The sequence below is a fragment of the Lissotriton vulgaris genome, chromosome 7 (genome assembly GCF_964263255.1).
Source record: "Lissotriton vulgaris chromosome 7, aLisVul1.2, whole genome shotgun sequence".
NCBI lineage: Eukaryota > Metazoa > Chordata > Amphibia > Caudata > Salamandridae > Lissotriton > Lissotriton vulgaris.
In genome coordinates this window covers 1,258,044,404-1,258,069,654 of record NC_141695.1, presented here as the reverse complement: position 1 = coordinate 1,258,069,654, position 25,251 = coordinate 1,258,044,404, and the positions used below count along the sequence as shown (strand labels likewise).

At 45.2% G+C, this 25,251-nt stretch overlaps 1 protein-coding gene across 2 annotated transcripts in view; it reads left to right on the top strand.

The window, feature by feature from the left end:
- GRK6 (G protein-coupled receptor kinase 6) overlaps positions 1 to 25,251 on the top strand; it is a 627,649-nt gene that overhangs the window by 308,943 nt on the left and 293,455 nt on the right. For both annotated transcript variants that reach the window (XM_086931798.1, XM_086931797.1), the window contains exons 12-14: positions 11,830 to 12,038; positions 19,264 to 19,401; positions 21,504 to 21,641. In XM_086931798.1, coding sequence (XP_086787924.1) covers positions 11,830 to 12,038; positions 19,264 to 19,401; positions 21,504 to 21,641 — 485 coding nt within the window. The remainder of the gene's footprint in view (positions 1 to 11,829; positions 12,039 to 19,263; positions 19,402 to 21,503; positions 21,642 to 25,251) is intronic.

Here is a 25,251-nt window from a genome sequence, read left to right as displayed (position 1 = left end):
GTGGGGCTAAATCTGCCATACTTTCCAGCCTGGCAGGACTGGCCCTAGGAGCTGCAACCCTTGTGAGATCCAGAGGAAGGGAAGCAATCTCCACAGGGTCAGTTGCACATGCTGGAGAAAGGGCTTGTGCCAAGGAGCCCGGTGACTGCCGCTTCTCGGGAGGATTTTTAAGGAGTTCGATGGATAAGCGACGCTCGGCACGTCTCTCAGCCAGGGCGATTTCTCTGTCAATCTCTCGAGTAGCCCTGACAAAATATTTATCTAGAGGTCCTAGTATTGAAACCCCTACAGAAGGGGGTAAGGGGTTAGGAGTACACGAAGTCATGCTATAGCCAACAATCAAACCTGAGAAGACTAAACAATATGGACCACTATGTAAATAGTCCCGAAAGTGTAATAGACCTTGAACATTAGCTGTTAATAATGCCGAATAGAAACACTCACTGTGTTGCAGTCAGTAAAGCGGGAGAAGGTCATGAGCCAGATGTTAGGGAGGCGGCCCTGCCCAGACTCCTACAGGCCCTGACGGCCACAGACTACCCGCCCTTTGCCCGTGCTTCTCCCGGGACGCTCCCACGCAGCGGAATGCTATGCCTGCTATAAAGGGTGGGAGACGGTCAGGGGGCGGGGCAAGCAGGGAGAGCGAACCAGGTGGTGCAGATTGGTCGTACAGGGACTCCTGGGAGATGGAGTCCCTGCGGCAGGGCTGGCAGCCCTGCTGCCGATCTAACCCTCGCCTCTCCGGACCTCAGTGCCTCAAGCACTAGTTCAAATGCAGGCTCTTCCTCTCCTAGGTCCGCGAAGCGGGATCCGCGAAGCGGGCACCGGCGAGCAGCAGGCGAAACCCCAAGGGAGAACAACAGGCGGTGTTCCAATCAAACAGCTCCTCCTCTCCAGGCAAAGTCAGTGTATGGCAGTGTCCCACGATGGCACCAGGCACAGCAGTTTTTAATCCTTCGCGGTCAGGGGGCGGGGCAAGCAGGGAGAGCGGACCAGGTGGTGCAGATTGGTCGTGCAGGGACTCCTGGGAGATGGAGTCCCTGCGGGAGCGCTCGCAGCCCTGCTGCCGATCTAACTCTCGCCTCTCCGGACCTCAGTGCCTCAAGCACTAGTTCAAATGCAGGCTCTTCCTCTCCTAGGTCCGCGAAGCGGGTTCCGGCGAGCAGCAGGCGAAACCCCAAGGGAGAAGAACAGGCGGTGTTCCAATCAAACAGCTCCTCCTCTCCAGGCAAAGTCAGTGTATGGCAGTGTCTCTCTTCTAAAGAAACTTCAGAATCCTTGGTGAAGTTCTCGTACTCCTGTATCTACATGGTGGTAAATCACTGCTCTGTGGCTTCCCAGAATCAACACGAACGCCTGTTAACGGCATCCTATACGCCACAGCACTTCTTGGCCAGGGCTGGAAGAAAGTGATCCCATCAACCTATCCTGATTGAACATGCTGCCAAGGGTAGCCAGTGGAGTTCAATCTTCAAAATCAACTGCATGACCAGAAATCCACTTACTTGTGGAGTAGCTCGCCATCTCTGGTGGCTCTTGGCACGCCCGCAGCCACACCAGTATCAGAGTGAAGACTAAGAAGTGTAAAAAGGAAAAAATGAGGCAGAAGGCCTTTTCTGCAGCTGAATTCCGGATTTGGTGCAGCATCCCCGTATTTATAAGGATTGTCCTAACTTAATGGACAAAAGTAGGAGCCTTACAGATTTCAGTTACTTGAAGCTTCTTCAAAGAAAAACAAGTTCTAATGTGTGAGCCCAACTCTAGATGATAGTAGTTTGTAAAGCATGTGGCTCTTCAACAAGGTACGTAGAATGTTCCTTCTGCTGGATACTTCAGTCTGCAGATTCCTCACCTCTTGAATCTGCTCCAAGCACCAGTGCCGATAAATGTTGCCTGGTCTCCAGTATCCACGTATAGATCTGACATCATGGAGTCTTTTAAGGGTGTTAACCCGGCACATTGACGTCACTTCTTTTTTTCCTGCACCGTTTGATGCAGATCCGCTGCCTTGCAATATTTCTACTAAAAATTGCTATGTTGTCCCGATGCTGGTTGACTCTCCAACACCCCCATGTCCTATTCCTGATGCTGGTTGTGCTGAACCTCCTCCTCTGCCTAAGGTCCCCCAGGTTACTACACCACTTTTGCCAACAAAACATAGCAAATTTTCTAATAACTACGGCTGTTTTGGTTTGGTCCTTGTGTAAAGCACAGCAGTTTTGGAGGATTTACTCCCTTACAGCCCTTTCCTTGTGGGGAGTACTTTTGGGTGGCTGTAGGGATGGTTTGGCTCCGATTCAAGCCCCATTCAGATGCCTAACCTAGTGTACAACAACAGTGATGACAGCAATGAGGTGGGCAATCCCTACCGCCTACTCAAACCCTATCAGTCGCCCTCCCACCTCAAGCATACCAAATCTCCGTACATCTAAGTTCATTTTGGTTGGGTCCTGTTGCAAAGCACAGCAGTTGATGGAGGAGTTTCCATCTTACAGTCCTTTCCGTTGTGATCAGTACCTTGGAAGCTGGAGGAGGTGTTTGTCTCTGATTTGGACCCTATTCCGATGCCAAACCAATTGTATGACAACAGTGGTGATGGTAGTGAGAAAAGCAGTCTGGTTCCACATCCACCCAAGAACAACCTCTTCTGAGATAAATGTTGGATACCTCCTGGAAGGTGGACTCATAATGTCTTCAGGGCCTTCCACTGAGGTAGATGCCTCACTTATGGCTGTTCGCACGTCTGCAGAAATCCTTGGGTTACCTTTGCCTGTGGAGGAGAACCGGACTGACTTCCTCAGTGAAATTCTATCTACTGCATCCTCTGTGATTGAAGCATTGCTCCCCTCCACGAGGCATTGATGGATGACATTTTGGACACTTGGAGCAAGCTGGCACCTGCCCCTGTGGTGTGCTACCAGGTTATCCACTGCCATTGTCCAGCTCCTAAGTATTCAAACTTTTGGCCTGCTTACTGATCTCAGGAGAGTCTTGTGGACCAGGCTCTTTCCTCTAAGAAGAATCATGACTTTTTCCCTTCTACGACTGATAGGAAGTCAAAAACAATTGACTCAATGAGGTACAAGGGCTTCTCTTCAAGGAGGCTGGCCTTTCGCTTCAAGAACGCAGCTTCTATCCTGCACTGTTCCTACTATGGTTTACGGGAGATGGTGCAAATGGTCATTGCTAATTTCACAACCCATCTTCAGGACCATTTTGTGGAAGTTGTGCGTGATGGACAAGACACGGCCAATCAGATTCTTGGCTGTGTCCTGGACACCACTGTGCACAGTCCATAGGATCTTACATCGCCGTCTTCCTTGAGGCCTGGCTGCTTTCCATGGGCTTGTGTGGGTTGTCTAGATTAATCTTTTTGACTTGCGCTCGGATGGAGGGCACTTCTTTATAAATGAGGCAAGCTCTGCATAGCAGTGCTTCATTCAAGAATGTGCTGTGGCTCGTCCTTGGCGCTGGCTTCCTCTGCTTGCTAGTTTCATCAGCAGTAGCACAGGTTCTCCAGTATTAGGGGTGTCTTTCATAGATTCACATGCTTGAATATTCCCCGTCGTCTAAGTGGGAGTCCCACGGTAAATAAAATAGCAATAATGCTAAATATAAATATAGAAATATATATATACATTGTATCAGAAAAGAAGGAAATAGAAAACCTCTAAAAACAAATCCTACATAGGAATGCATGGTAGAGAGAAAAGAACATTTTTAACACCTTAGTGTCATTATGTTAGTCCAAACTGCGGCCAATCAGGCGCCAGCACCCTCTAGAACCTTCTCCTCAGAAGCTCAAGCCCTCAGATTTTCTACCGCGCGTCGTGTGAAGGGAGTCTCCCTGAGCTCTGCTCAGTTTTCAGAACTCTATCTTCTAGTTTTCCAGAAATTCTACAATGTCAAGTAAGAAGTCTTTATTCAGATCATGTTCTTCTTGTGGGAAGCTTCGTCTTTTTGAAAAGGACCCCCACCAGAAGTGTATTTATTGTTTAAATCCGGATCATGAGACTGGCAGCTGCAAGTTTTGTAGAACCTTTTCTACCAAAACTCTTTAGGACAGGGAAGGCTGTCTTCTTCTTTGGCTGCAGCGTCTTAAGGACAAGGACTCTTTAGTGTCCGACGCAGAGAGTTTACATTCTGGATTCTCCTCAGCCTCAAAGAGGGGTAGTGTCCAGGAGGTTCCTTCTCCTTTCCTCAAGAAGCCAAAATTAGCCCTGTCTGTGGCTCCTGCAGTCTCAACTGCCATTCCTACCACCTCTACGCCCACGAGACCTGGCTCTCAGGCGTCTTTGGCTACCTCCAAGGTGTCTTCACACCTCTTACAGCCCCGCCGTCGACGAGAGCGTCTACGAGCGCTCCGTCGACGAGAGCGGCTTTGCCTGCATCTTCGACGACTACACTACCACTTTGGCTTTCTCATCATAGACGATGGTTTCGTCGACGGCCTTCACGTCGACGAGGGTTTCGTTGCCGTCTAAACCTGTTCCTTCGACGATTCTTATCTCGTCGACTAAGAAGAGAGAATCCTCGTCGACGAAAGATCCGAAGACATCGTCGTCATCGACGACTCAGTCGGCGAAAGCCTCATCGGCGAAGACACCGTCGACCAAGATCTCGTCGACCAAGATCTCGTCGACCAAGAAGATCTCGTCGACAAAGAAGATCTCGTCGACAAAGAAGATCTCGTCGACAAAGAAGATCTCGTCGACGAAGACAGGCCCGTCGACGAGGGCTCCGTCGACTGAGTCAGTACCAGCATCGACGGCCAACTTGTCGACTATGACACGCCCGTCGACTATGACGAACCCGTCGACGACAAGCCCGTCGACGACGACGAACCAGTCGACGGCTGCTTCAACCGACCTCGTTGACGCAGGTTTCTTCAAAATTACCGGCCACAACAGCTGACTCAACCTAGTCATCGGTGACGGCTCCGACGACGGCACCAATTTCATTTGCTTCTGTACCGTTAGTGCCCTTGAAGACCTCTAAATCTTCACATCCTCGCACTACAGTACCCTGCTAACAGATCTCAGAACCAGAGCTTCAACCACTTTCTCCGATGTTTGCAACTACATCAGACTCGGAGCATGAAGAGGACACGTTTGGGGCAGCACATAGTCCCTCTGATTTAATAATTAAATGTCAGGACACAGACTCTGATGATGGCGGTGAGCCAGAATTTCAACAGGAGGAACAGTTCGTTCAAACACCTGTGGTCATCATTCCTTTGACCTTAATTTCTAATCTCTAGCATATGCTGGATGATTACAACCGCCGTTTCCGGCTAGTCCGCAAACTACACCTGCACAATCTCCCGCTCCTGTGGTGCTACCTCCACCTTCATTGCCACCTGTCGTCCCGGATTCATAGATCTATTAGCATCCATACCACTGTATATCCGTAGGATGCGGATGATGAAGCAAACGCAGAACGGGAGGATGGTGAGGTTCCTGACGAAACAGATGATGTAGCAGGTGATCAGGATATGGCCGAGTGGGATGATTATAGGACGCAAACGCCTTCTCCTCAACCTGGTACTTCAAGTGACTCGCCACCAGTTGATATTGCCAGTTCCCATCTTTTAATTGATAAAGCAACTCAGCGTTTCAAACTTCCACGGTCACAACACGAGGAAGATTGCTTTCTCTATGACTTTAAAGATAAACCTTATAAGCAGGTACACACGATTCCTATTATCGAGTTCGTGTGGAAAGAGGGCATTAAACTAATGAAAGCTCCTAACTCCTTACCTGCTCAGATTCCACGCCTTGAAAAGAAGTACAAGGCCCCCACTGGCTCTCCAGCTTGCCTGACTTCTCATCCCAAACCGGATTCTGTTGTGACTCAGGCCGCACAGCATAGAGCTCAGAATCCAGCGTCCCAAATCACATCCCCTCCGGATAGAGAGGGTCGACGCTTAGATGCTATTGGCCGCAAGTTCTCAACGATGGCCTCAACTTCTGTCCGAACAGCCAATGCTTTAGCCATCTTGGGATGCTATGACCGGCAGATGTGGTCAGATATTACAGATTTTATGGCAGTCATACCTGATGCATCCAAGACTGACGCACAACAGATTCTCCGCGATGGTCAAAGGGCAGCGGAAGAAATCATCGACTGTGCAGTCGATATCGCTAACAAAGGTTTTCGCCTCCTGGCAAGTGCGGCTGCACTCCGAAGACAGGGTTGGCTGGAGTCCACCTCCTTCCGGCAGGAAGTCCAAAGCAGAATATTGGATATGCCTTATGATGGGGAATCACTGTTCGGATCCCATATCGATGATGCCCTCGAGTCCATCAAGAAGGACACCGATACGGCGAAGTCCTTGGGCACGCTCCAATTTCGGAAACAGTCCTTTCGAGGTGCGCGCGGACGTGGCACTTCTTCCAACTTCCGAGGAGGACAACAATACCGCTCCTACACTCAGAGCGGCCAACGGTACACGTCCAACCAGCAGTCTCGTCAGCAACCCTCCAGACCTTACAGAGGAAAGTCGTCCTATCGTGGCACCACTCAGAAACGCCAATGACTTGTGCCATTCTCAAAGTGTTGGAGGGCGAATCTCTCTGTTTTATTCCCAGTGGTCCTCGATCACCTCGGACCGCTGGGTATTGGACATTGTCAAACGGGGTCACACCCTGGAGTTTACAGAGATTCCTCCTTGCACTCCACCTCATGGCCCACCTCCTCCGCATCTCGAGGAGCTCTTCCATCAGGTCCGTCTTCTTGTGGTGAAGGGTGCAGTCGAAGTGGTCCCTACACATCAAAGAGGGAGAGGTTTTTACTCTCGATTCTTCCTCATACTCAAGAAGAACGGAGATTGGCGACCCATTCTGGATTTGAGGGCTCTCAACCAGTTCCTGAAGTCTCAATCATTCCGAATGCTGACACTACTGGAAGTTCTGCGTCTTCTATCCAGCGCGGATTTTATGACCACCATAGATCTTCAAGACGCATACTTTCATGTTCCAATAATCAAACGACATCGCCAGTACCTGCGTTTCAAAGTGGGGCCAATACATTTTCAGTTCAAAGTGCTACCCTTCGGACTGCGTTCAGCTCCTCGTGTGTTCACGAAGGTACTGGCCCCGATGGTGGCTCACTTGCGTCTACGAGGAGTTCAGATCTTCCCTATTTAGACGATTGCCTTCTCAAGTCTCAATGCCACCATCAGCTGGATCGGGACACGCACCTTTGCCAGCAAGTGTTTCGGTCTCTAGGGTTGACCATCAACAAAGAAAAGTCACAGTTTGCACCTCTGCGGATCAGATCTTTCCTGGGAGCAATCCTAGACACGCAGCTCTCAAAAGCTTTCGTCTCGGATGAACGACGTCTAAAGATTCTTCGTCTGGTCTCCATCATTAGAAGAAAACAGTCCGTTTCTGTTCGGACATTAAAATCATTCTTGGGAATGGCTTCATCTTGTATCGCACTGATCCCAAATTGCAGGTTGCGCGCCCGTCCCGTTCAGGAAGAACTGGACTTACAGTGGCGTCAGGTCTCCGGATCCTTCAACGACCTTGTTGCCGTCACAGCTCGCATGAAACAGAGCCTGCTTTGGTGGACGCAGCCCGCAAATCTGGGCATGGGTGTGTCCTTCCTGGATCATGCTCCAGACCTTACGTTGACCACGGACGCCTCCTTAGAGGGGTGGGGCGCTCATCTTCAGGGTCTATCCATCAAGGGCAAGTGGTCGCCGATGCAACGCACGTGGCATATCAACAGGCTAGAATTGATGGCGATTTTTCTGGTGCTCAAGTCCTTCCTCCCAGTTGTTCATGGGGAGTCAGTGCTAATCCAAACGGACAATACCACCAGTATGCACTACGTGAACAAGCAGGGGGGGACCAGGTCTCCCCTTCTGTCCCGCTTGGCCCAGTCAATCTGGGATTGGGCTCTTCACCATCACATCATCTTGACAGCTATCCACCTTCCGGGCGTGTCCAACTTCCTAGCCGACTCTCTAAGCAGGTCCACTTCCTCGACACACGAATGGGAGCTGCACCAACCGACTCTGGATCGTGTGTTCGGCAAATGGGGTCACCAGGATCTCAATCTCTTTGCGACACCGGAGAACGGAAAATGCCCGTCTTATGCAAGTTGGCATCCCCACCCAAAATCCCGCGGGAATGCCCTTTTGATCAACTGGAGCGGTCTATTCGCTTACGCTTTTCCGCCGCTCCCATTGATACCGCGGTTACTGTGGAAGATGCGGAGGCAGCCCTGCCACATCCTGCTGATTGCTCCTCGTTGGCCCAGACAGGCATGGTTTTCGGAACTACTCCTAATGTCCCTGTGCGAGCCCATTCCTCTACGTCCTCGTCCGGACCTTCTAACCATGGACAAGGGCTTAGTGTGTCATCCAGATCCCTCAACGCTACAATTGTGGGCTTGGAACCTGAGCACCTTGAGTTCGCTGGTTTAAACATAGCCCAGGAGTGCAGAGACATCCTAGCTCATGCCAGAGCTCCGTCTACCATCAAGACTTACAAACTTAAATGGAAGCGATTCTGTCATTGGTGCGCTACGGCCAATATCCATCCCATCCATTCCACTCCTGAGCAGCTCCTTCCATTCTTTTTGAGCCTCGCTCAGTCAGGTCTCCCTCATGCTACACTGAGAGTTTTCTTAGCTGCTATATCTCGTTTCCAACATGATGGCTCTTAATCCCTCTGTTCATCACGAATTATACGTCAATTCTTCAAAGGGCTTTTCCGCAAGTTTCCACCTGTGTGTCACCCTCCTCCAGCTTGGCACCTCAATGTTGTACTATCTCAACTTATGAAATCACCTTTTGAGCCTATCCACAGGGCGGATATCAAGTTAATCACTTGGAAGGTTGCACTTCTGCTGGCTTTGACCTCCTCTCGTCGCGTGAGCGACCTTCATGCTTTTACTGTCAAGCCGCCTTATCTACAGTTCAAACCTGACGGGGTGGCACTTCGGACCAGCCCCTCTTTCATGCCTAAAGTACCTACGGATTTTCATTTGAATGAGCCTGTATTCCTCAAGACTTTCTTTCCGGATCCAAAATCTCCGGCGGAGCAGCGCTTACATTCTCTGGACATCAAGCGATGTCTTAAATTTTAGATTGCCAGAACTGCCCATTCCGCAAGTCCGACCAACTTTTCATTGCCTACGGACGACTGCGCAAAGGTCATCCAATTTCTAAACCGACTATTGCCCGGTGGCTTTCCTCAGCCATTGCTTTCTGCCACCAACAAGCGGGCAAACCATTGCAATCTTCAGTGAGGGCACATTCTACGAGGGCGATGTCTTCATCCACAGCCTTGTTCGCTGGTGTGCCACTTCATCAGAACTGCCGTGCAGCGACTTGGCGAGCAGGCACACTTTCACCAAACATTACTGTTTGGATGCCATCAATGAAGTGGATACCGCAGAGGGATAAGCAGTGCTTCGCCATCTTTTTCAGTAAGGTGAGCCTCTGTTCCCTCCTCCTTAGTATTTTCCTGTGATTGCTATGATGCCTTATGACTGTATTATTATTCTAGTACTGTCTTGATTTTTTCTGCTATGCCTAGCAATCTCAGTTTCTAGGAGGTTACTGCTTACTATTCTATTCAAGCATGTGAATCTATGAAAGGCACCCCTAATACTGGAGAAGAACAATTGTTACTTACCTGTAAACAGGTGGTTCTCCAGTATTGGTGTCTTTCATAGATTCACATGCGACCCACCCTCCTCCCCTCAGAGGCTCTTTTCTCCTCATGCGCTCTTTATTACTTGTGCTACGAAAATCTGAGGGCTTGAGCTTCTGAGGAAAAGGTTCTAGAGGGTGCTGGCGCCTGATTGGCCGCAGTTTGGACTAACATAATGACACTAAGGTGTTACAAATGTTTTTTTCTCTCTACCATGCATTCCTATGTAGGATTTGTTTTTAGAGGTTTTCTATGTATTTCCTTCTTTTCTGATATTATTTATATATATATTTCTATATTTATATTTAGCATTATTGCTATTTTATTTACCGTGGGACTCCCACTTCGACGACGGGGAATATTCAAGCATGTGAATCTATGAAAGACACCAATACTGGAGAAGCACCTGTTTACAGGTAAGTAACAATTGTTCTTCATGAGACCTTCTTGGGCCTGTCTTTTGCTAGCTCTTGCCCAAACAATCAGTGTTGCAGCTGATCCAGCCCTTTGGCAGCGACTGGAGGCAAGCTACCTTCAAAGGCTATCCATGGCATCAACAATGTCTCCTCCTTCCCAGATTCCTCCAGCAAAACAACTTAAAACCACGCTTTTTTGCCCAAAACCTGGCGATGAGGGACAGAAAATAAATTATGCCCAGACCTTGGGAGAAAACTCCCATAGTGTAGAGGCCATTAGGTTTTTGTCTATTAATAACAAACGTCTACTTTGGGAGTTTGTTTTTGAAAAATAAAGAAATATATACTAATCAAACTTTTTATACCTTGATAGGACTGCCATGATGGCAGTTTCTGCCAAGGTACAGAGATGTATAAATTTGGCAGCCATTAGTCTGGGTTGCAGCGTCTAATGTCCCCTGCCACCCTGAAGGACTGAGCGCCACCTGTTAAACTGTATTTAGATCTAGAGAATTTTTAGAAGCATCCCATTTGTCACTTACATTTTCAGTTGTTTTTTTTTTACAGTTGTACCCCTTCTCCTTTTGTAGATCTATTCAGTATTTTTATTAAAACTTTACTATATTTGGTTGAACATTATAGACTTAACATTACAAATTAAAACACAAATCATCCTAGTTGTCATCAACATAGATGAAATAGAAGTAAAATGCGAAAACCCTCCATTTTCCTTTTTAACGGTCTTAAACTCAGAGCAGATGCCTTTAGATAGACGACTCTCCGACTGAAATAATAATCTGCCTTTCAGACCAAATCAAAAAATACCAAATTGAGGGTTAATGCCTCCACTCAATCAAAAGCACCCCTGTCACTCAGAAGATGGAGAATCGTCCCATTGTCCATGACACATCTGACCACTTGGGAAAGTACATGAGTTATATTGTCTACAAACACCTATTAAAATTAACAGCAATGGTCAAATACCATTCACAACTTTCCCCATGTATGTAAAACCGTCCAGTTATTATTAACAATTTCACAAGCATTCTATGTCAAGGCTACCCAAAGTAATTAATAGAGCACAGTCCACTCTGCTTCCTCAACACGTGACTGAGCAGCGATATCTCAGAAATCCAATGAAACTTCCTCTCCTCTCAGTGGAAAAGTTAAAATTAAAGGTTGGTGCATCATGCAGAAATGCCTCTGCCACCCAGTGTCTGGCTACTTTAAAATTATAATAATCAGGATTCAACCTACACCAGCATGGCTGTCCTCTGAAGGCTACTGCAGCCAGGCTTCTGATACAAAACCGATATTTGGTAGAAAATAGGTCACATCTTAAGACCCAGATTCTGGAATGCATTTGTCATTCAACCAGTTGTTAATTCACACACCATTACAAGCTCTATTCAAAACCCAGCTTTTTTGCACAAGTCACTTTGTATTGTTGTTTTGTTACTTAATAATTGTTGTTCTGTGCCTAAACTTTATTTTGCCGTGCTCTGTGTGTAATCACTCACCGTTCTGCTCAGCTTCCTCCATCTCACATGCTGTAGATGTCTCCTTCCATGAGACAGAAGCGAAAAACCAAGTGAAGAGACATTAATAGACTGAACCATAGTAATAATATGTCACTGGGCAGATAAAATATTTCAGACAAGCCAACAAAATACTAAACATACTGGCAAAGGACAGAGGGCATAAAGTTCCTGCAACTAAAGTAACTTTTTTTGTTCACCTTACAGCTCCTGAGGTGGTAAAGAATGAGCGATATACATTCAGTCCAGATTGGTGGGCCTTAGGCTGCCTGGTGTATGAAATGATAGAGGGGCAGTCCCCCTTCCAGCAACGGAAGAAGAAAATTAAGCGAGAGGAAGTTGAGAGGCTTGTGAAAGAAGTTCAGGAAGAATACTCAGAGAAGTTTTCGGAGGAAGCGCGGTCCTTTTGCACCATGGTAGGAGGGCCTTCTTGTCTCTCAAGCTGTTTGGTAATAGCCATGCTGGGAGTGTCCAGATTTAAAGTAGCAGTTTTTTCTTCATTGTGGTATCACTATATTGCTCCACATGCCCTTTTGTTATATTAACTACAAGATATGGTGTTTTAGTACCATTGCTAATTGCTTTACCTTTGAAGTCATGGTTGATTTGCCTCTGAACTTGATGTGAATGCGTAACGTGTGAGGTTGTGTTGACTTGGAGGTAGAGCATTGGCTCAAGTTCTTCTACTGCCAGAGGATTCCGGGGCTGGTATTACAGCATTATGATAGTGTAGGATTGCCGATAATTGCACCACTTCAATGAGAAAAGAGATGCCATCCATTGATAAAGTGAATGTCTCTTTGAACATGTTCATGAAGATCAAGTATCTCACTCGAAGGAGACTTCCAGTACAGCGATGATTTTAACTAAGGTTGTGATGGAAGTGGGTATTACTGAAGTCCCTTCGGGAGGAACCCTTGTGGTTGAAAACTCTTAACAAGAGTTAACTAACTCTAACTGTGATGTTAGTGTGTGCTGTTGGTGAATCAGTCCAAGTGTTCGCTCCATTGGTGAACACCAAGATGTGTGCTCAGTGTATGAATCATGCTTCTCTGTTCCGTTCCAGGCTTTATTTTTAGTAAATGGACATTTTGCTTTTTTTTTTGTTACTTTTGGCTAACATGTTTTGCCCCTGTAATCCTCCCTTTCTGCTTTTGGCATTGCCTTTCATTTTCCATATACCGGCCATGGAATCTACTTCACTTGGGAGCTTCTCCGTCCTGCATACTCATAGTATCCTCTGTCACATTTGACATTTATCTCCTTTATCTGCTACCAAACACTGCTTCCCACCTCCCTCCCTATTCTGTTCTTTCATTTTATTCCCCACTTCACAAATTGTTTTATTTGTGGATAAGTCTAACTCCAGATTTCTCACCTTCCCTGTGCCAAACCAAAAACTGCCTTTGTCCGAGTGGTACCGCAGGTGGTGCCATCTGCCATTTATGCAACTCTCTCAACATCTGGAGAGGACAACACAGAGCCCTATATATGTGTGATCCATGCACACAGATGTTGGTTACCTTTTCTTCTATACCCTGCAATGCCAAGCTGAAGCAATGCTCCCAGCGATTACAGAGCTTACTACCAAAGTCTTTCACTTCTGCAAACTATTTTTACAGTATGCAGGGATGTGTCTACTGAAGTTTATAGGCTTCATTTTATATGGTGCGCAACGGATTTGAATGACAGCCATATATCTGATTGATTTTTATTTTTTTTGTCCTCCCAAAAAGAAGAAAAAAAAGTGAGTGGTCATAGAGCAGTACCATGGCACCCTCCTGGACCCAGTAGAGGAGATATGTAACCCTACAGATCTCTTTCCACCTCCAGGTTGTTCTAAAGACGCCGACCGCATGACACTTGGGAATGTCGAAGATGGTATCACGCCCATAGTTTATACATAAACCATTTCGCCAGGAATTCACTTGCTTCATAATCATTGGACTTTTTATATGTGCTAGAAAGTCATAAAGTTCAAATTATTTCAAATTATTGGCCCAATTATCCCAGATCCCCCAGAATCTAGTTCTTTTCTTTGCTTCACAAGCCATATCCAATTTGTGGATTCTTTTAAAAGAGGACACCCAATCTAACACCTCAGGAGAATTAGGTGATATCCAATTTAAACAGATTTCTCTTCTTGCCAACAGTATTAAAACAAACAATAGTAAAGCTTGGAGATTTGACCGTTTGATGGTACCACTGTCATCAGGTAAAATTCCAAAAATAATTAATACCAGGCTTACCTGAATTTCTTTCCCCATTACTTCGGAGGTAATCTTACCAACTTGCCTCCAGAAGCCCTGGATCTGAGAACACTGCACGAACATATGCTCATCACCTTCGCATCTCAGGTTACACTTCACACAGACCTTCTCTCCGCCGCCCAGCTTGGAAAGCCTCTTCGGGGTCCAATAGGCTCTGTGAAGTGTGAACAGATGATTTCTCCTCAACGATGCAGCTTTGACAACCTTCCAGAATATGCATATAGATACTTGCCAAAAGGATGAAATATCGCTGAGCGGCTGTTCTCTTCTCCAGGGCTCCTCCATGGGCAGTAATGGTGGATCTCCTTTAATCAAAGTCCAGTACCAGGGCGCCACTTCTTTGCGTTGGTGGTTGGGGACTAAAAACCTGCTCTCCAGTTCTTCATTTCTAATTTCGTTTTTATCCCGATTTGAAGCCCAACGGGAGATTTGATAGAATTTAAATCTTGATAGCCTTTGATTTGTTTGAGAATTAAGCTCATCCCATGACATGAGATTATTTTCTCATAGTAGTTGGCCCCAATTCTGAAAACCATTTTCCCGTAGAGGGGCAGATAATCTGTCATTTAAGCATGATGGAGTGCCTGGAGAGGTCCATATAGGAGCACTAGAACAGTAGTATGGAACTTTGAGCATCTTCCTAATCTGGAACCATAACTCACAGGCCGACTGTGTCACCTTCAATTTAATTTTTTTAAAGTATTTTGGGTGACCAAATTAAAAAAGAAATCCATTGCCCCCCTGCGGTACGCTATTGGACATGGCTAAGAGGCAAGGCGGAAAGTGGGTTGAATCAAGAAGCAGAGATCTCATATTCTTAAAAAGAAATGCCCAGCTGTAAAACCCAAAGTCAGGACTGGCTATTCCCCCTGCAGCTTTCTCGCATCTCAGTTTCTTCCAGGCAATCCTCACCCCTTTGTCGGCCCAAAGAAAACTATTAATGTCGGATTGCAGTTTTTTTAAAGAGGCTGAGCTAAATAGAGGGATTGCATCAAAAATAAATGTCATTTTAGGGAGAAGAGACATTTTAACTAGATTAGAGCAACCAAAGATCGACAATGGGAGGTTGCTCCAAGACTTAAGTAGAGCTCTTATCTCCTTCTTTTTAACCTCCAAATTAATCTGGGCCAAGTCATTTATATTCTGTGTGATTTGAATACCTAGGTATCTTATTTGATGGTGTACTAGGGACGAACTATGTTGCCAATTCCATGTCATAATCTCAGTTTTTAGTGAGTTGATTTGGCAGCCTGATTTCTTCCCAAAGTCTATAAGTAGTTCTTCCAATTTTGGCAGAATCGCTGGCGATTCTTCTGTAAAAATCATCAGGTCATCAGCATACAGCGCTAATTTCTTTGACCGGGAGCAAGTTTGCCATCTCGGAGACAAACCAGGCCAAGTTTCAAGACTCATGTGAATCTCTAGAAGCTAAAATGTCTGTGATCACCGAGAGAATTTGTGTAATGGAGGCTTCAATAGAAGCACTGAATAAACAAGAGGAGCAGAACTCTACCAAGATTCAGGCATTAAAAAAGGGAGAAAAAGACAGGCTTGATAAATTGGAGACATTGGAAAATAATGCCAGACGGAATAATATTAAAATAATGAATATTCCGGAGGGTTCAGAGGGGGAGGATATTAACCCCTTCAGTGCTAAGGCACCATTAATATTTACCTTAATTTTCGTTTGAAATGAATGGAAAGTTCATGACGAGTTACCCTTGTCATTAGCATCCAAGAGGTTAAAACCTACATTATAAATTTGTTAAGAGTTTATCCCCGCGGTAGATGTGAAGGAGTTAGAAGCAGACATTCAGAGAATCAATAGAGATCCTTTCTCTAAGAATCCAAATAGGAAAAATCCTCGGCGAATCCTGGTTAATTTTAGAACATATACCTTAAAGGAAGAGGTATTATTGGAAGCCTTAAAAGCAGGAACTTTTACGAAGGGGGACTGGACTTTCAGGATAAGGTCAGATCTCTCAAGAATGACACCGGATCGACAATGGGAGTTGGGCAAATTCATCCCAATTCTAAGATCTCTGGGTGCAACGGTACAGTTGAGATTCCCTGCCTTACTTAGGGTTATGTAGAACAACAAAATGCTTAACTTCAGGGACCCTAAGGAGGTAGGGGCCTTTATTGAACAAATTAATGCTCCGGGATAATGTAGCATACAATTTGCACAATAAGTGTAGGTTGTCGGGTGAGTGGGAGGTGAGCTCAAGGGGTTCATTTAAATCGAGCCCCATGAGGTTTGGGAGGGAGTGGGGACACACAAGAAGAATGCAATTTTAAGTTTTCACTGGGTGGGGAGCAAATTAGGGAAAAAAGAAGAAAAAGTCCTCATTTACACACCTTTTTCAAGAAAGTTGTTAGTCACATAGTAATAGCAGGTGACCAGAGGGCGCTCCCTTGGGCCATAGTTGGGGCACACCGATCCGACATAAATGACTGAAACTAGAATTTGTACTTAGAATGTCAATGGTTTAAGGGTTCCAAGTAGGCGTAGGAGGATTTTTCAATACTTAAGGCAAGCAGACTTTGACATCATGATCTTACAAGAGACTCCCCTTACTCCTGATGAGTGGGAACTGGCTGTAGCTAAGCAAAGATGGATAGGTGCCTCACTTCATACCACACAACCCTTTTGTACCAAAGGCGTCGACATTATGATTAAAAAATCCACTAAAGCTATTTTGGGCGCTTCTAAGTTGGATAATAGGGGGCTGTGGATCAAAAATAGATGTAAAAATCCGAAATGAGTGGGTGACTTTGGTGGGATACAATGGCCCAAATATAGACGATGAGTCATCTCTTAGAATAATCTATAACCACTTGATAGATACTAATTTCCCCATTATCATGGGTGGTGACTTTAATGTTTTTTTGAACCCCACCCTGGATAGGTCCAAAGGGGGGAGAGTGATACCTACGAAAATGGGTTCACTGATTAAAATAATTATGAATGACTTAAATCTTGTAGATATCTGTAGAGCAAAGAATAAGACTATAACTGACCTCCAAAACTTCACGTTTCTTTATAAAAAAAAACACAAATACCACCCCAGAATGGATTACTTCCTGATAGATTATAGGTTGATAGAATTGGTCAGTCTAGTCTCCCACATCCCAGAACATTTATCAGATCACTCAGCGGTCCAGATAAATCTAAAATTTCCTAGATATCCGGAAACCAAAAGATGGACGTTTGATAGTCATTCTTAAAGATGATTCTGTGATTGAACAATTAATAGTGGATACTCTTCTTTTTTTAGGTAAATGATCAGTCCGCACCTCTGTAGATAATATGGGATGCCTATAAGGCGTATATCAGAGGCAGAATCATTGTTATTTCAGCTAAAATTAATAAGGAAAAGAAAGATAAAATCAAGCTACTGGAAGCAGAAATTATTGAAGCTATGCTTAACCAAACAACAAGTCGAAGGAGTATAGAACAGAGGGAGGAAAGTCCCGAGCTATTATCTAAACGACAAGACATGGCTGACTATCTTGACAGTATCACTAAAAGTAGATGGGAAGTTAGCAGACTGGCGAATTATGAATATGGTGAGAGCAGTGGGAAGCTCTTGGCCTGGAAAGCTCGAGCCAATCTATCTAGAAATCTGATTAAAGAGATATGCAATTTAGAAACAGGAGAGATCTTTTCAGACCGGGATAAGATAGAGAATGAATTTGAATTATTCTTGAAAGATCTGTATACTGAAGATCTGAAAGTCAGTGACGCCCAAATTAAAAATGACCTAGCAAAAATCTCCTTACAGTCATTATCTGAAGACCTAGCTCAGCAACTTAATAGGAAGCTTTTACTATCTGAAATCAGAGCTGTTAAAAAAAAAAAAAAAAAAAAAAAAAAAAAATTAGCGAGGCAGTGCTGCGGGCCTGGATGCGATCCCTAACGAGTTCTATATTGCTCTTAATGAGACACTTGCACCGTTCTTAGCGAAACTGTTTGACAGTATCTTCCTATCTAACTCACCAATCCCTTGTTCATGTAACGAGGCGGCCGTTTCCTTGATCTTGAAACCTAACAACATTTTTAAAAATGTGAGTCTTATTGACCCATCTCCCATCCCACCCATCTATCTTGAACCGTATAATGGGAAAATTAATTTATCCGGATCAAAATGGATTTATCAGAGGACGCCGACTGCATAACCTAACACACAAGTTGATAGGAGCTATTGACTTCGCTTCAGCAAATAGTTTGCCACTCACTATCTTTGCATTCGACGCCGCCAAAGCTTTCGACCGGGTAAATTGGGCTTGCTTATACCACCTAGTTGAAGCAGCCGGCTTAGGAGAAAATATTTTAAGAACTATCAAGAATGTATATAAAACTCCTATAGCCAGGATTATAGTTAATGGAAACCTATCTAACACGGTCACTTTAGAGTGATGCACTAGGCAGGGTTGTCCCCTTTCCCCTCTTCTCTTTGACCTGTACATAGAACCACTGGCCCGAATCATTAGGTCCAGTGACTGCTTTGCCCCATTTGAATTTAGGCGCTGGTCATAAATCTGATTGATGTTTGCTTGTGGTGCATCAGCAACCAACATGACTTGATGTCATGTGCTACCTGTTGTGATCCATTTCATCAGAGAGAATAAAGCCAAACTGCATGCCATTGAACTCAAGAAGTTCTGACAATTTGATCAGGTCGCAAGGCTAGCCCTGGTCCAGGTTGCCCTCGTCATGTAAGGGCTAAGTAGACCAGATTGGGATAGGAAGTAAATGAGGCTCTTTGACGTCCAGATGCATGCAGTCTAGGGAGAGGTCTGATGAATCTGCAATCCAGAACCTTTGCTTTCTTGTGACTTGATGCCGAACCTCGAACCAATGCAACCCAACCTCCCTGGCCATCATCAACTCCTCAGTAAGTTCAGAACTTCAAAGAGACTGTCCTGCAGATATTCAAACTGATTCTGGCTTTTCCTGGTGAGTATGATGCGGAGACGGAAAACCTATTACTCCCTCATTACACCGATGCTAACTTATATTTTAAGTTACAGAATGGCAGTGGTCTAGATTCCTCCCTAGAATCAGTCCTTAATTCTCCTTTGTGACCCAGAACAATTTTGCAGTTGTGTTTAGGAGGGTGACAGAAGTGCTAGAACTGCCCCTCCACTCCTCACTTTAGGGTCTAAGACTAACCTTGCTATAGAGATTTTGCAACCAAAACTCTCTTGCCATTTAACACTCGAAAGAGTGTAACCAGAGGTTAGAACTTATTCATTTGGTGGCGTAGACCTTGTGCATATGAGTTACAGGGTACAGGAGACATGTATGCATTCCATAGGATTTATGCTTTTTAATTATGTGCCTTATTGACCTTTCTCCCTTTCATAGCTTCTCTGCAAAGATCCCAAAGAGCGGCTGGGGTGCCGGGGAGGTGGAGCCCAGGAAGTGAAAGATCATCCACTCTTCAGGAACCTGAACTTCAAACGACTGGAGGCAGGCATGTTGGACCCCCCTTTCAAACCAGATGTAAGTGTGCCCTTCTGGCCATTTTCTCTAAAAAAAAATAAAAAAAAGTTTTATTTATAGGGTACTTTATGTCCAAGCACTGTTTCTTGTGTTGATAGTGGGCCATGTTGCCATGTTTTCAAGTGGGTACTATGCAAAATGTTTAACTCATTTGTTCTACATATGGGGCTTCAATAGCTCTGTAATGAGCTGTTGGACTGCGACTTCCAGAAGGTAACGTCCAATAGATCTTTAATAGAGCCGTTGTACTAGCACTTGAAACGCTTCAATGTGGGACGGTTCATCTTTTCCAGGCTCATGCACATCAACTCTCCTCCATGTTAAAGGCAGGTTGTGTACCTCTAGACTTTAGTACCACTAGGGTGTAAAATATGTTACAGTAATATTAAAGAGATCTGTATGGCATCCTGCTAACCTAGCTCATTTCTGCAGTCGCTGAACAGTAAAAGTTTCTTAGCAGGCAGGTGTATGTAGAACTGGGTAGCCTTTGAATTTTAATGTACAACATTGAAAATAGCATTTGATTAGATAAGACTGTCGAGATAGTTAAATCTGTCCCTATGCCAGACCTTTAAAAAAAAATCAAAAATGCATTCATTTATACATGAATAAGAGGGGTTTTTATTCAGATCTCTTAACCCTATTGTCTGTTAAAATATTCATAGTTTACTTCCACCCACCTCACACCATATGTTGCATGGTTCAGTGGGTCAGCCCACCTCTGCCATTGGCTTTCTTTTACTGCAAGTTGAAGCATTTAGCCTAATCACATGCACCTAAAAAGAAGTGCACATGAGTGCCAGGGCGAGCTGGAAGACTCCTGCTATACTTTGCCAATTTTATTTCTTATCCATCTATGTCCATTTTTATTAGTGTTTTTGTTAGTTATTTGTTACAGTGACTCGTGCGTGTAAAATGCCTTCAGATTGTAGTAATTCAAAGCCAATAATACCTTTACTTTTTGCTAGTAAGAATTGTATGTTCCTGAGATGTGCATTAATGAAACTTAAGAGGTTGCATATGCTTAAGTACACATTCATGCTAAGAAGCACTCATGTTGTTCTATTATTATATATGATGGTTGATTTAATTTTCAATATATAATATTTTTGTGAGCACGTGGCCCCTACATTTAGGTCGTGACATGTTTCCTGATGTTTTTTTCTTCTTTTTAAATTTTTTATGCCATATGCATACAATAGAATAATACAAACTATCCATCGCACAAACTTGCCCATGTTTATTTTTAAGTGGGGAATGAGTTCTTTGAGACAGAGTAAAACTACTCCAGATACTGTAGAGTATAGGGAAAATTAGAGGATTCAAAATCAAGCAATACTCAACCCTAGCCGCTTTGTTTTGAAGGACTCAGTCAATGTTTTCAGATTTGCTTCTTTTGGCTACTTTAGTATTTGCTTAAATGTCCGTACTTTTAATTACAGTTTCATTGATGTATCACTTGTAGTTCTGTGAATATGCTCTCAGTGGCTAAGTGCCAAGTAATGCTTTTGTCATTCTCTGATTCTTGACAAAGATGGCCTTTTCTGCTTGTTTTAGTTATGAACCAGTACCTTAACAGCAGGGCATTTGATGCCAATGCTTGTTTTAATGAATTAAATTACAATTAGATTGGTTATTGGCTGACTGAGTTTCATTTGTAGAGTTTGGTAGGTGCGTGGTTCAGCTAACAATTTAGTTTGCCTGGAGATACCTCAAACCCATAGGTTAAAGATAGCAGAAATGTTGTGTTTATTACTCTAATAGTGGTTTTAAGGGTGGTCCCGCCAGATGTTGAGCTTATCTTGTCGAGCAAAATTCTTAAGCCCACCGCTTTGTTTTCAATTACCTTCATATTAAATTTGTGATGACTGAAGGCTTGAAATTCCACCCCTAGATATTTGTAAGATGGAGTTCTAGAAATAAAGTTGAACCTAGCTTCCAAGTTAATCTAGTTTTGCACTTGTCAACACTTTACTTGTAAAAAGAACTGACAATCATTGAATCTTTTGTACAGGAAAAAACAAAGATGTTACTTATTTTGTAACAGTAGTTCTTTATCAATGCATTCTGTTAACAAACCCTTTCTATACCTTCCCTCTCAGCCTCAGGCCATTTACTGTAAAGACGTCTTGGACATCGAGCAGTTCTCCACTGTCAAGGGAGTGGAACTGGAGGCCACGGACAATGACTTCTACCAGAAGTTTGCCACAGGATGCGTGTCAATTCCTTGGCAGAATGAGGTAGGATTTTCATTCATTGAGTCAACATGTAATTACGATGCAGAAGTGAATTAATTGATAAGGCAAGTGTATCACTTGTACTTTACAGACAAGGTGATTAACCTCCACTGTCAGATAGCTGTAAATATAGTTTAAAATGATGTTGCATAATGAGAACACTGAAATGACTGACTTGTGCGTGCAGGCATTTTTTTATAAGCCGATAGTCAGCAGGGTCACCTTGTGCAAAGTCGAATACAGTTCGGCATGGGAACGTGCAACACAAACCATCTGGAGTCTGCGGAGACTGGGACAATCAATCCTTCTCTCGATCCCCACTCATTTCCAGTTGGACTTCTAAACCTCTTCTTAACCATCACTCCAGACTTTGTAGGTCTCTGCCTCAGCTGTCGGCGGAGGACACCCTTGCTCTTGTACTCTCGTACAGGGACACAGGTTTTGCTGCCTCCTCTAAATCCGCTATTAACATCCCCACTATTTCCCCGGACCCTGACAGGGAACCCAGGGTCAACTTCAGATCTGTCAATAACAAAAACCTACTCCAATTTACTACCGCTCATCATGAAGAGATTAACACCTCACCTCACAATGTGATGCTCCTCAACTGCAGATCTGCAGTGAAACATGCTGCTAACATTTCTGCACTCATCCTAGCGCAAGATTTGGACTTATTAATTCTCACAGGAACCTGGCTCAATGATACCTCCTCCACTGTTCTCGATAACTTAGTATCGCATGATTATGCCATTATCTGAGGTGCTCGTTGGGGTAAATTGGGGGGTGGCATTTCTTACATTCATCTCTCCAGCCGAACTATAAAACAATCTCTGGATGCTCTGCTATCTTCTTGTGAGCTTCTAGCGATAGAAATCTGAAATAAACGCAAGATAGTCTGGCTTCACACGATTTACCATCCTCCGGGTGACAATTTGCCCTTCATATAACAAATCATGGAGGTCATTAGCTCGTGTTCGTATCAACCATACCATATCTTCTTTGTAGACTTCACCCTCCATTGGAATGACGCCAATGATTCTTTAGTCAGCGCCTTTAAGACTTTCCTCTCAGATCTCAGCTTCTTGCAGAGTTGTGAGGGACCTACCCACAACAAAGGGGGCACCCTCGACCTCATTATTGCTAGTGACAATGTCCTTCATCTGGTTGACATCCTACCTTGTGACTGGTCGGATCGTCACCAAATTGCCTTCCACATACTGGAAAAGACCACTCGCAGAAAGGGACAACCTCTTAAAGATGAACAATGGTCTCACAACATGAGACGTCAACGTATAATCTCTTACTTCCATCACTTTGAATAAACTTCAGCCTCCCCCTAACATGACCAACCTTGATGATCTGTCTGATCACTACATTAGCACTGTGGTTAATATCTTTGACAACATTGCGCCAAAACAACTCAAAAGGATTCCTCTCAAACCTTCCAAACCTTGGTTTAATGGATCCCTTAATGACGATCACCATAAACTTAGGCTATCAGGGAGGCTCTGGAGAAATGAGCCTTGCACCACTCATCTCTATCAGCTAAGACAAATGAGAATCGCCTACAACAAAAAAATCTGCATTGGTAAATCTGACCATTTAAGGGCACATGTGGATGATAAGTCCCAGGTTGCTTTTTGAAATTATGAAGAGTCAAGCAAATCACTCTTCCAACCTCAACCTGTCTTCCTCGACTCCGCTTCCTAGCGGGTAGGACTTCACAGTGCACTTCTCTGATAAATCTAGGAAAATTGAAATGGAGCTGCAACCTGTCACTCCCATGGTGCTACCTCTAATCTACGCCACTTCATCAGCTGAGCTTGTGGTGCCCTCGACAATCTCTATACTTCCCGGGTGCTCTCCCAAAAATGACGCCTCTTGGAATTACTTTTATCCTGCCAGATCTCACAGAACTACTACACGTTATGGCAACTCTAAAACAGTCATCCACTACCTGCTAAATTCTTTAAAGACCTTAACTCGGTCATTCTACCTCTTTGGTCGAAGATCATTCATGAATCTCCTGCAGAAGCCAGTACCTGACGGCCTCAAAATGGGGCAAGTCTCTCCCAACCCTAAGAAGCCCAACTCGGATTTATCTGATCTCAACAATTTCCGACCTATCACCTGCATCATGACCCTTGCCAAACTACTTGAGAAATGCACCCACAAGCAGCTTTGCAACCGTATAGAGAATTTTCAACTACTTGACCTCTTTCAATCTGGTTTCAGAGTAGGGCATAGTACTGAAACTCCATTAACTCACATTGCGGATGACGCCCTGAAATCCCTTGATCAAAATGTCCCTTGTCTTTTGATCCTTCTGGACCTGTCTTCTGCATTCGACACCATCAAACATGAAAACTTGATTAATCTTCTTCAACTTAGGATGGGTCTAGCAGGTCCGGTCCTAAATTGGTTTACCTCTTTCTTACATAACTGCACACAAAGGATTAAACTCGACAAGTCCCTTGAATCCAGTACCCCGGTTATGATTGGCGTTCTGCAATGATCTGCACTCTCGCATACTCGCTTCAACCTTTTTATGGAACCTCTTACTGTCATTCTGAACCATGCTAACATTCACTACCACATGTACGCGGATAAGACACACCTTTACTTGAAGATCTTCTCTCTAGATGACATTAAAATTCTAAATGAGGCTCTCTCTTTCACACTCAACAATGGCTAGCACAGGGGGAGGAGCCAAGATGGCGACCTGAACGGACGCGCAGCCTTCGGCTCCGCCGGCCCCGGAATCCCGCACCGCGATCCTGTATGCCCGGCTACCCAGTTTTGGTGCTCAAAGGTGCGGGAGACTGAGCTGCTGCTGCTGGTGCCCTGCCGGCCTCTCCACCCGCCCGGGTTCGGATGCAGTGGATGGACGCGCCCTGGCCCGAGACCCAGCTTCTTCCGCAGCGCCCTGCTGCCCTCGCGCCCCCTCACGCAGCAGCTCCGTGACGGTGGGTGAAGCGACTGGACGGAGCGTCCCAGGGTGATTGCGACCAGCGCACTGCCTGCCAACGGGGACCGCAGCACACTTCCTGGGCTCTATGATGCCGGTCGGCTTGGGCGCCTCGCCAGCGGGACCTTTGTTCTTGGCCGCCATTTTATTGCTCCTTGTTTCGTGTCCCTCTGGCTGCCGACGGCTAACCCAGCCCTGATCTGCGGACCCCCTCAAGCAATGGTCGGCCCTCGGGTGACCCTCTGAGACGGGCGGCCCTTTGCTGACTGGTGGGTGATCGGCACCCGCCTGACCGCGTCTCGCTGCTTCCCCCCCTGCCTCTCCTCGCATTGGGCTAAACAGAATTCATGAAGGCGCAGCAGATGGCTGCCTACTGTAACGCAGTCTATATAGCCCCCCATCACAACAGCGAGCCCTCCGGCGCTAAAAGGATCGTAGCAGCACCTCCCCGCGAGTCTGCGAACATGGGGACTTGGCACCCCACATTCACCCTGGCCGATGTTGTAGCAGCCCTGGGCGAGGTGAAAATGGAGATGTGGGACATCTGTAACGCGCTGGGGGCACGACTCGATGCCTGTTCCCGAGATTCCAGCCTGGAGCAGGGGCATCGTTTTCGACATGACTCCAGACCGGGGTTACTACAGC